The following is a 13334-nucleotide window of genomic DNA, read 5'->3' on the forward strand; positions in this document are numbered from 1 at the left end:
AGACCTCACATGTTTAAAAGCTCAGTCAAACTTCTCGTAAGTACCTTCAAGTTGAATAAAATTTCATTCATTTAGCCGAAGAATGCATCATTTATGAGTGTTCCCTGTGGACCCCAGAATTTTCTATGGGCAGGTATTATTCTACTAAAAAGATGCCTCTAAGCCAACTTTTTCAACTTCTGTAGGAACACTACAAGTCATGGTGGACAAATCCCATGATACAGAAAACAAGTAACAGCAAAAATAATTTAAAAAATAAACAAACAAAAACCAAACAATCAAGAGTGAGAACTTGAAACACATTCTAAACAAAGCATTTAGGATGCTCTAACAATAAAATCTTATTTTCAAACAAGCTATAAGTAAACTGTTAATCTGATTTTAAAATGCTTTCATAAACAAAGAATGTTTGTTTATTACATATGCTCTGTAGAATGCTACTCTGTTCACTGTTTATAAACTAAGTTGTCCAATTTGAAAGTAAATTCAATTATCTTTGTGTCTAGCCTCACCAACTTCCCTGCCAGTATCTCTCCTGAAGGCAACAGGAAACTTCCTTGAGAACTAATATGGAACAATTTCACATACCAAAAGAATATTAACATTACATTGTAAGTCACACTCATTTGTTTCTAGAAGGACATTTTCTACATGCTTTCTTTACAATGAAAAATGCTGAAAGGGGGATTTAGGGCTTATTAAATGTGACAGGAACATAAGTAGGGACAGGTACAACTTTTTCTATTCTGATTTACTATCAATAGTTGTTTCAGGCAATCAAGTGGATTAATAAATTATCTTTGATTATTATAAGGACCTCTGAAGAAAGCAAATCTTCACCAGCTCTTCAGGTTTGAAGAACTAAAAGGATTTAAATGGAAGCAATTAAGAAAATGAGCTAATATTGTCTGCACAAAAAGACAACTTGCTAATGTAATGAAAAGCAAGTAAAAGGAACTGAGAAAAGTCATGACAAATACCAGAAAATTATTAAGTAAAAGAATTCCTTTGGAGCCTACAATAGGCTATGGTTCTCTCATGTTGTTGTATCAGAAAGGCTGATTAGCTCAAGCAAAAATTAGTATGTTATTATCAAAACATGGAGAAATTAAGCTCTGAATGTGACTATCACCTTCTTTCTCTATTTATTGCAAAGGAAAAACAATTCCCATGAACAATGAACTCTCTCAATACCAGAGAAAGGAAGTCATTGTCCAAGGAACCTAGATATCCAAGAGAAACAGCGAAAGTAAATCCACTAGCCTATAAATCTATAAATGTAACCCTATCACAAAAATTTTTCCTGTGTTCCTGGTATTACTAAATCCCATAAAAAGTTTGAGTAACAAACTAGCTCCACGGTCACTATTAAGTCTTGTATGTAACTAAGGAGTTTAGAATTTATCTGAATTTTAAGTTTATACACAGGATGTGAAAAACAAGTTTGCTTTTATAAAACATTTTCTCCCCTCAGACTTCCTTAACCTTATCTCCATATCATAATTGACTGTGGTTGCAAGTACACCACAGATTTCACCACTCTGAACACTGGTGATGAAACAAGATTTCAGCTCACAAGTTACGCTTGCCTAAGCTAACAGAAAGCAAATGAGGGTGGGGGACGGAAATCAAACCAGCACATCAGCCTTTCACATCAGGTTAGTAAGAGCAGCTTAGAATACCATAAATCAAATCAGTGCATCTCTCCATTATGATGATCTCTTACAATGTCCACACAGAAACTGTCAGCTTTGCAGTGAGAGATATTTGACTCAGCCTTTAATCCTCAGAAGACGAAAGCCCTACACTTTCTTCTTTGGGTACCAACCCCAAAATAGAACCTTTGAGACCAACAGAAGAAAGTATTTGATATGCAATCTTAGTAAAACAACATAGACTCACTTGCAAATGGTTTGTGTAGTACGCAGCTGCTCTGTATTTTGTTGTTTACATTTTAAAAACCAAAATACAAGCAGAGGGAGAAAGAAAGCAGACTCACCTTTGCCTGCAGGCTGTGGGACTGCAAATCCAGGTAGTAGGAAAGGTACTCCAGTGGTAACACCAGCTGGCTTTAATTCATTGACACCGTATGTTGTTAGGGAAGTTATCAAATTAACTAAGTCTTTCAAAGCATCCTTAGATTCAGCCTCTTTTGCCTGTTCTAATCTAAAGAAAACACAATAGATCAAGTTAGCAGCACCAGTTTATTTCAACTCAAATCACTTCAATAAGATCTCTCTCCCATTTTACTCTATTTTAGAGACCACACTTTTAGCGCTCTGTTCCTGCAGTATTTCACAAGTTCTCTGTTCATATTTCATACCATTCAGTAAAACATTATTGGATTTATGAGACCATACATTTATTTGCCATAGAAACTCACCTCATAAATCTTTCCTTGAACTCAATAGTCTGCTAAAAAGCAGTACAGACATGAAGACTTTTAAAACCCTCTTACAAACATGAAGCTATTGGATAGGGAAACACCTAGGTAGTCTGTCATTTAATAAATTCATAATTATTCTGCTAGATTCTATCTGCCACTTTGAGAGCTACTATTTTATGCTAATGAAAAGGTACCTTGGTAGAAGCCTAACACTTAAAAGCACACAATGAAACATCTTCATTAGGACTACCTTTGAACGCAAGACAATAGAAATGCTAACGTCTCATTCCAACCATTGTTCCCCAACAGCAACACATCATCAGACCAAACCCTAAAAACTGACTCCAAACCCCAGAACAATCCTCATTTTCTTTCTACTTCACCAAAAATTACAGAGTTAGTAAGTAATTAAACGTGGTTTAATCTACAGGTCTCAAGAGAAAACTGGGGATCACAATCTCCTATTTGCTCACACAATGCGAGCTGTGTTTTATTTCTTGCTGACAAGTGACCGTGGGAGGCCTTAGAAACATCTCATTCTGCATCCTCCATCATCTTCTCAGACATGCAGCTGAATCTCCTTCAAGCAGCCATTACAGAAGCACTTAGGTCACTTATTGCCACTCTACTAATCCTCCATATGCCCTGCCCTTTCACATCGTTGAGGCGAAATTACATACTTGCTCCTTTGGTCCTCACAGGCCTCCTCTAATTTCTTATTAAGTCACCTTCTTCACGTGTCCTTCTGCATTACCAGCTCCAAAGCCTTTCTTCTTTGGTCCAGATTTCATTACCCCACATGACAATCATCTTCACAACAGTGCCACAGAGCTGAACAAATCTCTGTCAGTAGGTTTGAGCCAAATCATGTCCAGGGAGTATACATTACTGTTGTTCCTCACTGACCAATACATAGGCTTCCCCAAGATGATGCTTTTTTGAAACAAACTGTGTTTTGATTTGAAGACCAAATAAACTAAAACTTACAAGAAACGGCAAGACACATGGCCATGAAAACAGCACTCCCGTTTTGAACCATCTTCCATCTCCTCTATAACACACAAGCCACTAACAAATATACCACACATTGGTGCACACTGTTCATCTTATCCCAGGCATTTCTGCAAGAGTATTAGCAAGTTTTCTAGAGCCACCCTGGAAGAAGTGAGGATAACTTATTCCTATGCTTTTAGCCTTTACTGATGTCAACTGAAGCAGCCAGGTGCTCTCCTTTCTTTCAATCAGACATGCAAACCGCTAGTCTTCCTACACCTCTGTCAGGGATCCCCCACTCTTCGATTTAAAGGATGAGAAAGCTCAGGAGAAAGTATGTTTAAAACACTTGATCTAGAGGGGATTGCTTTTGTACCTGAAAATGAAATTGCTAATGACAGTGTGTTCCCCTCAGATTCCACCTAAACTCTGGCTGACAGTTTCTGAAAAACAGCTGAGTTTGAATTACATTGCTTTGAATGAATGCATGAATAAATATAACATACTCAAAACCACCATTTATATTACAAGAACAACGATTCCTTAACAGGTGTTTTAGCTTTTATGACACAGCAGATAATTTACGACTAATTTTAACTGTGATTAAGAATTTAAAATGCCATGTCTATGTCTGGTATCCATTTAAAACTAACAAACAAAAAAACCCAAACCATACTATGTAGTAGAAAATTTAGTTCAAATTATTTGGGTGCCAAAACCTATCATCCTAGCACACAAAATGAATGGCTTGAACAAGAGAAATAACAACATTTACACCTCTCATTAATGGCCATTACAGAACTGTTTCTAAGCATCTTTGACCCGAGTACACTTCGTAAGGTGTACACTCATAGACATCATTTCCCAGTTTCTGTCTTGGTTTTGTAAAACATATATTTCAACAGCTAAGCATGCTTCTTCAGAACTTCATACTCAAAGCGAGCAACACAGACCAACCATTGATTTTACAAAAATAATGGAGCAGATGCTAATTTGTTGATTGAGAAGAAAAGAATGAAGTTTCTTTCATGGAAAGAAATAAAATCATGGATGGATCATACATCCAAATCTTGTCTGGGCAGGCATTTTCATTGCCATAGTTTGTGATGCATCAGCACATTAGCATTACCTTTAATAAAAAGTACAAATAAAAAAATAATAATAACTATACATATATACACACACACACACACCCCGAATCCCTGGTAACATGAGTGTTCCCTCCAGCACTCTGGTATTAGAGCTTATGGACAAAAATGTCTCTTCAATACTAAGTAGCATGCACCACACTTATGTATATGATTTTTCGTTACAATAGTATGTTAAAACAAACCAAACCCCAACCAAACCCAAAAATGACCAGTTGCAACCAAAATTTCATGTTCTGAATTCTTTCTAAACATTTAGTACCAATTATTAAGCATCTGCTTTCTTAGCATATACAGAAACACTTAGTAATAAACCAGTACCGATGAATAAAAAGTAAACAATGTAGTTTCATAAATTGAGAGAAACACATAATTTCATGTTTTGTTTCTAATATCCTAATTTCATAATAACCTATAATCAGTTATTTGTTCAAACCTATTCTTTACTAAGAAATCTCTTCAGAAAAAGTTCAGTGATTTGTCTGCATTCCTTCAACCACTTTCTGCATACCTGAGGAGGAGGTCACAGAGGAAGTTGTATCCTTGCCATATCCTAAAATCATCCAACAGCGTTTGGGATACATCACTGGAGTCTTTGAGAAAACAAGAAAGTCCAGCAAACATCTCAACTATTTCTAGGGGAGAAAGGTCATCAGACTGCTGCATGTTCTGAACACACGTGGACAAACATTCCTTTTCTGCAAAGAATTGCAATTAAGAAATTTGGAATTTTACTGACATTAATCACAGCAAGAAGCATAACTAGTACAAGAATCACAGCAATAAGGTAACTGTTATTTAACTATCTTTTATCACATAACATAAGAGCACTTCAACACAAGCAGGATTCTCAAGCAGTTTTGGATCTGAACCCTAAGCTCTTTCTCAGATTTTTAGGTTGCACTCCTTAAAGATGCTCACTTCAATTATCTGCTATTTTAACTTCACAGCATGTGCGAGACAAGTGCAAATCTTTCTAGCTAGACTGATAACAAAATTTCCCAGGGATCAAATCCAAGCATGAGATAGTGAAAGGATGCTCCTTTGCATACGATAAAATATCTTAACGTTTTTTCTGAGTATGAGATGAGCCTCTTGACAGATGTAATCTCTTAAGTCATGTTCGTTTTTTTTTTTAATCAACAAGTGAGAGGGAATACCAACTGGTTTTATTTTTAAGATTTCATTTCACTTTTTAAAAAAACTAGAATATCTTTTGATATGCCAGCCTCACTCCTCTGTGGATCAAACCCATAGAGAAGTGAAAATGTAGTAGCTGCAATATGTCAAACACCACAGTCAAAACTTGCTTACTTTCTTTGTTGTGCTTCATAATACTTTCACATATACACATACACTTTCTACACTTACCAAAACCCACCAGAAGGCTGTTACAGATGCAGGCAAAATACCTACCACCTTTTAAGTCCTATCTGAATATACTTAACTGCTGACTGTTCTGTGCCTCCAAGTGATACTTGTACATTCACATTTTTCTGACTGGAATTGGAAACACACTGCTAGCTCAAGAAAAAACACAGACTGAAATTTTCTGTGAAGGTGTGGGAGCAGGGTGACGTATTTCATAAACTGTCAAAATGGTTTTGTGGAGTCTTGTTAACTACTTGCTTCCCAGTGTGTGAGGAAACCGTGAGGTTTATTTTCCAGTAGATGTACACTGCTAAAATGTATGATAAGGATGTTAGTTCACTTCCAACAGTCATTCCAATTAAAAAACTACAAATGCTTCTATGGGGTCCTACAGTCTAAAAGCCCCTAAATATAGTGCTAGAAACACACTCTATCAAATTTCCTACCTCAAATCCTACAAAGCTAAGCACCCATGTAGTTTTAAATTAATGCAACACTAGTATTTCGTGTGCAAAGCTGCTCCTGGGCAGCTAACATCTTCTCCAACACTTGTTTTCATCTTGCTTTGCTCTCACAAATTCTTTGTCATGAACCAGTTTGGCAGTTGCCCTTGCTAAGCAGACCATAACCAGTCCCTTGTAAAAATACATGATGAATCAAATACTACTTATATTAGCTACCAAAATCTGTAACCAGCTACAGAAATACCCCTATACACTATATTTTCTATGCCTGAAAGTGTCAGGATGCTATTTGTCTTAAAAAAAGTACAAGAGAGAAAATGGCATGATTCTGGCTCCTTCAGTCATTTGGTGGCTCGCAGGCTGCATTAAGGCCATCAGATGATTTTATTTTGGCTTTCAGGATGCACAAAGCCTACAATCTGTAAGCTGTATGGCCAAGTGGGGAAGTCAAGGGCCCAGCAGAAGAAACACAGGCTGGCTGAAAGGTCAGCAATCTAGTCAGTCAGTCCTAGGGACAACATCCTTGGGTTGGGGACTCCACAGGGAAGCTGGACTGGACCACAGGGGAGAAAGCCAGTTGGCTGTTCCATCAATCAGCACTTGGAGGTTTGCACTCAACTGCTTCTGTGCCCAAACACCATGTTCCCTCAAGCAATTCCTAGTGCCTGTATTACACTGGGTTTGCTGTTACCAGGGTATGCCACTCCCAACGTCCCGGATAATGGAGAGTACACTGCAAATCAAGGGTGGCTGTAACAGTCTCACCCAGCCTCTTCCCATAAAAGCAAGGTGTCTGGGAGAAAGAATCTTCTCCCAACAGACCCAAATTAGCTCTCCCCAGTCTACATAACACACCGGTATTTACTACAGAACATGAGCTTTCATGGAGCTGGTTCCTGCATCTTCCTCAGACATCTCTACACTTTTATTGCCAGCTACAAGCAGCTGTAAACAGGGCACTGCTAGCTTGCCTCACACATCTACAAGGGACTGCAGTTGCTAATTCACACTGAATTTTTTCAGTTTGACGGAAAACAACTAACTCCCATTAAGAGCTAATGCTCGCAGCAAAAACAACAAACTTCTGCATCTTCCCCATGAATGTTTTTCAATACAGACAGTCACTGACGTTACCAAAGGCCTTTTCTTTTGGTCATTGTAAACTCTACACCAAAACATGAGGGGAAACTCTATCTTTCAATGTTAAATTGAAATGTGCATGAGGCAGATTCAGCTACAAACACCTCTCTCACAACACTGTGCTCTGAAATTTTACCTGTATGCAAATACTTACGTGTACAAACAAAAAGCCCCAAAGCTTTTCCTTGATCTACTATTCTCATGCCTATTTCCTAACTAAGAAAATGATGAAAGAAAAAGAATAGGAAAAAACCCCAATAAATAATATTGAATAAAGACACATACCATGAATGTATTTCACTACATTGACACTAAGGCCGTGACGCGATATGGTCATTAGTACTTCCCCTGCACTCTTCCTCCAAGGCAGATTATAGGGAGGGCACCATGAGGTTATTGCACTGAACAGAAGCTGGAGATCATCCTTTTGAGCTAGTTCTTCCGCCGGGGACACAAAACTGCACAATTTTACTAGGATCTGAAATAATAAGTCATTAAACATCTAGCATTAATACCCTGATCATTGTTATTTTTGCCTGGACTTAGTAAAAAGCTAAACATTCTTCCATTTAGCATACACATTAAAAAAGATAACACACTGTTTCCCCTTTGTGTGTTGTTTCTGTAATTTAAATTGAAGACAAGGTTATTGAACACATGGTTATTTCAAGTCCCGGTTCAGTTTAAAATGACTAGCAAAAGATTAGCAGCAGAGTTTATATCTCTTAGGCTGACACAGCATACTTGTATGGATACTAAGTTATTCCATTCTTGGAGAATCTGCTAGTTACCCAATTTATAGGTCTAAATGCTGCAGTAGGGCAGAAAGCCTGTGAAGCAAACTATTGTATCCCTTCCGAATGCAGGAAGGCAGCTACTGAAGAGATATGTTGGCAGAGTAGCATCTGTAACACCTTAGTAAAATGAAAACAACCAAAATAGTGTGGCAGGAAAGGCTACAGTAACACTGTAAACCTACCTGGATAACTGGCACCTGGATCTGAATTCCCAGGTTACCATATATAAGACAAAATGCAGCCACACAATCAAAATTACTACGTTGTGCTCCCTTTTCTGCATGCTTTGAGGACATGTGACATCCATTTTGGGTCTGGTGCAGGAAACTCTGAGGGTCCCTCTCAGAAAACTAGAGGAAGACTTTGTAAGGCTGACTGTGTCTGGAAGAGGTTTGGAAGCTATATGAAACCTCACCCACTCCACCCAGCTCATTTGAGAGCACCACTTTATGGCCCTTGAAGAGGGACAGAAAAGAGCTGAGTGGTAGTATACTGGGGGGACCCCATAGGGTAACATTGATTATTATTAACTCTGGTGACTGAAACACAGCAAAGCAATTTCTGAAAGATAGTTCACAGCACATTGTGATTTCTGCTTTAGAAAACAGCCTGTAGTACACAGACAGAAAATTAAAAAAAAAACAAAACAAAAAAAAAAACCAAAACCAAAAAAGGGTAAATGGGTATGTTCTCATATAGTGACTGTTACTGGGCAGACACTGTGGCTAATAATTGTGGGAATAATGCTCATTTTTATTTCTGTATTGCAGAAACTAAAATGACTCTTTAATATTATACCTAAACATCTTCACACTGCCTTCAAAGCCCTGAAGGATGTGATTGCTGATAAAACTCTGTGGTTTTGCACGTGTGGCTATAGAGAGATGCATGCAATTTGCACATGGAAACTGGTAGTATGACCACTGACCCTTTTCTAACAGTAACTGTCAGCTCCTTCTAGAAGTTTCATCAGATGGTGGCTCTGGCCTCCCTGGGAAATCTGGGGGATAACTGTAATAGTAACTGCAAGCTCCGATGCTTCCCGTATTTAAATTATTCGTTCATGTTTTATTTCCATAATTAAAGGGAAAACAGCATATGTTGAACTAACTCCTAGATAATTATCAATACTAATGGTTTTAACTATGTCTATTTCAATCAGTAACAGCCAAAGATACCAAAGACCAGTTAAATTAATACAGAATAACAGTCAACTCATTCCTCCTTTTAAGCAGCTGCACAGAAGAGTTACATGCATTTTTGGGGAGGAGGTATTTGCCAAGGACAAAAACCACAGGGGAAGTGGAAATTTAACCTCAACTACACTTGGAGGAAAATCCATCTTAATCAGTCATCAGTTTGTGAGGAATCAAGGAAGAGAAAACCTGGTTCAAGTGAAAAGTTTCTGGACTTTTCTCACATGAAGCACTGCCACTCCTCTTGCAACTTCCTAATCTACCTTTCTTACCTGTACAAAGACTTTCTGTAGTAGCGCTCGGCGCTCTGCGAGAGGTAGTTCATTCTGTGCTCCTCCAACTACCTCAGGCACATGTGGAAGATCAAAAAACAGATACAGACATTTAACAAGTGTGGAAGGCACTGACATTGTAGTCATGCAGTCCACAGTTTTCTGGGGAAAAAGAAAACAGAGCAAAAATAACAGTTCAGCATATTACTATATTAAAAAAGCCATGTTTTTATAATGCAGTTGACTCAAATGCTGGCGTTTCCTTCTCACACTGCTGGTGACGTCCACATGGCAGTACAGATTCACCATCTATCTTTGAATGCCTACCTAAACGGTAACCTTAAAAACAGGATCATATTTTATTTACATGACAACAGCATCTAACAGCCACAGTTTGGAGCAGTCCCGGCTCAGGACAGAAACAAAACCAGACAGTCTCTGCCAACAGAAGCTTACAAGTTAATTAGAAGACCTTCAACCAAGCCCTCATTAGGTATCTATTCTTTATAGCAGTAGAAATGGGAGTGGGAGGAAGACTATTTATGCTCTCACTCGGCAAGAATGTATAAACAGGCATAAGAAGCATGATAGTAGAAAACATGTGAGCATCAGTGGGAAGAACAGACAAATCAGGGTGGAGGTTGGTGACATATCAAACACAGATAAGATGATGTGCTCAGTTATAAAGGCAGATCAGAGCAGGAAGAACAAACCACACAGCTGTCCAGTACATTGCCAGAGATCGGCTCTCTGGAGAACAGCATCAAAAGCAGAGGCAGTAAAGATTCACTCTACCACCAGCTCATCAGTGCTGCTGGCTTCACTTTTTGCAGCTGCCCTCCTTGAATGGGGAGCCCAAGTTCAAAGTCTGAGTGATTTAGGTGCTGTGACATGCACCTCACAGGGCACTAAGCAGCAGCACGCAAGAGAAGCCTTTGGGGAACAATAAAAGTTGTGTGCATAATTCAAAAGAACGTTATAAATTAAAGTTCCAAAACTATTATTTTTCTAAGCAACTGAAACCACAAGGAGCTAAAGCAGAAGTCCTGTGGCAGTACAATAGAAAACGGATCTTTACAGAGAAAGCAGAATATAGTTACAATACCTTTTAGTGTGTGTTCATGCAGTTCATTACCTTATTGCTTTTGTTTCTCCCACCCCACAATATATTTTTAGCCTTGCTGTTTAAGACTAACCTGTCCTGATGAAGCTAGTAAATTGATTGTGGTGAGCAGCATCCAACCTCTACTTGCTTCTTCACTTTGATTGACCTCCAGAAACTGGACTATGGCACGACTTGCAGCCTCTGTAGGGTTAAAAAAAAATATGCAGTAAGAATTCAGTATGGCAGTCTGCAGAAGGGAACACATCCTCTTAGCTGACCTGAGCATGAATTCACCTCTGCAGCACTACTTGAAAAAAGGACTAGGCATAGGCCTACACTCTCCAGACACACATTCCAATCTTCCACACGCACTTGGTTTTGACACTAGCAAGGACACAAAAAGTACGTTCTTAGGTCATGCATCATCCTTTAAAGCAGCAGACAGCTTTCAGTAACATTAAGCAACTTTTGTTTGAGTATTCTGGCTTTATCAAATACAACATACTCTTTTCCAGAGACATGAAGTCACCATCACTTAGTGGTTCCAGTGGGAAAAACTGATATTAAATTTCTGAAAAAAAAGCACTGCACTGAAACAACAGTATGGAGGACAATGGGAAAAGACTGGAGGGAAAGAGAGGTGCAGAAAGGCAAAAAGAATAAAAAAAGCAGGAACAAAGAAATAAAGCCAGCCCTTTGTTCTCATGGGGGACTTCAACATACTGGATGTCTGTTGGAAATACCACACAGCAGAGAGGAAACAGTCCAGAAGATGCCTGAAGTGTATGGAAGATAATTGTCTGGCACAGCCGGTCAGGGAGCCAGCCAGGGGAGATGCCCCACTGGAGCTGCTGTTCCTGAACAGAGAAGGACGGGCAGGTGATGTCGAGGCTGGTGGACATCTTGGGCATAGTAATCATGAGATGATAGAGTTTTTGATTCTCAGAGAAGGAGAGGGTCAGCAGAACGGCTACCTTGGACTTCCAGAGGGCCGGCTTTGGCCTGTTTAGGATCCTGGTGGACAGAGTCCCTTGGCAGGCAGTCCTGAAGGGCCCAGGGGTCCAGGCAGGCTGGGCATCCTTCAAGACGGCAGTCTACAGGCACAGGAGCTGGCCGTGCCCGCATGCTAAAAGACAAGCTGGTGGGGGAGAAGATCGGCCTGGCTGAACAGAGAAGTTTGGCTGGGACTCGGGGGGAAAACAAACAAAATTTGTCACCTTTGGAAGAAGGGGCAGGCAACTCTGGAGGACTATAAGGATGTTGTGTGGTTACAAAGGGAGAAAATTAAAAAGGTGAAAGCCCAGCTAGAACTTAAGCTGGCCACTGCTGTAAAGATAATAAAAATGTTTTTACCAATACATTAGCAACAAAAGGATCTGCATCCTTCATTGGACGTAGAGGTGAGCACAGCCACAGAGGGTGAGGGAAAGCCTGAGGTACTTCGTGCCTTCTTTACCTCAGTCTTTAACAGCCAGACCAGTTACCCTCAGGGTGCTGGGTCCCCCAAGCTGAAAGACAGGGACGAACAGCACCATGGAGTCCCCACAGTCCAGGAGGAAACTGGTGTCAGTGACCTGCTGCTCCACTTGGACATGCACAAGTTAAGGGGCTGGATGGGATCCACACAAGGGTACTGAGAGAGCTGGCAGAACTGCTGACCCAGCCACTTTTAGTCATTTATCAACAGCCCTGGCTAACCGGGGAGGTCCCAGTTGACTGGAGGTTAGCCAGTGTGATGCCCATTTACAAGAAGCACCAGAAGGAGGATCTGGGGAGCTACAGGCCTGTCAGCCTGACCTTGGTGATGGGGAAGGTTATGGAGCAGGTCATCCTGAGCGCCATCACGCAGCATGAGCAGATCAACCCGGGGATGAGGACCAGCCAGCAGGGGTGTATGAAAGGCAGGTCCTGACTGACACCAACTTAATCTCCTCCTACAACAAGACAACTCACCTAGTGGATGAGGGAAAGGCTGTGGGTGCTGTCTACCTGGACTTCAGTAAAACCTTTGACACCATGTCCCACAGCATCTCCTGGGGAAACCGGCTGCTCGCGGCCTGTACGTGTGCGCTCCGGGCTGGGTAAAAGGCTGGCTGGCTGGCCGAGCCCAAAGGGGGGTGGGGAATGGAGCCACATCCAGCTGGCGGCCGGGCACACGTGGTGTTCCCCAGGGCTCAGCGCTGGGGCCGGTCCTGGTTCGTGTCTGTCTGTGATCTGGGCGAGGGGATCGAGTGCACCCTCAGCGAGTCTGCAGCCAACACCCGGCTGGGCAGGGGTGCTGATCTGCTGGAGGGCAGGAGGCTCTGCAGAGGGGTCTGGGCAGGCTGGATCCACGGGCCCAGGCCACTTGTATGAGGTTCCACAAGGCCGAGTGCCGGGTCCTGCCCTGGGGTCACACCGGCCCCACGCAGCGCTCCAGGCCGGGGCAGAGCGGCTGGGAAGCGCCTGGGGGGAAAGGGCCT

General features: G+C 40.9%; 1 protein-coding gene across 5 annotated transcripts in view; it reads right to left on the reverse strand.

The window, feature by feature from the left end:
* WDFY3 (WD repeat and FYVE domain containing 3) overlaps positions 1-13334 on the reverse strand; it is a 185216-nt gene that overhangs the window by 96378 nt on the left and 75504 nt on the right. For all 5 annotated transcript variants that reach the window (XM_055722688.1, XM_055722701.1, XM_055722682.1 and 2 more), the window contains 5 exons: positions 10964-11073; positions 9768-9929; positions 7788-7980; positions 5039-5225; positions 2000-2166 (listed from right to left, as the gene is read on the reverse strand). In XM_055722688.1, coding sequence (XP_055578663.1) covers positions 2000-2166; positions 5039-5225; positions 7788-7980; positions 9768-9929; positions 10964-11073 — 819 coding nt within the window. The remainder of the gene's footprint in view (positions 1-1999; positions 2167-5038; positions 5226-7787; positions 7981-9767; positions 9930-10963; positions 11074-13334) is intronic.

Source organism: Falco cherrug, chromosome 1 (assembly GCF_023634085.1).
Source record: "Falco cherrug isolate bFalChe1 chromosome 1, bFalChe1.pri, whole genome shotgun sequence".
NCBI lineage: Eukaryota > Metazoa > Chordata > Aves > Falconiformes > Falconidae > Falco > Falco cherrug.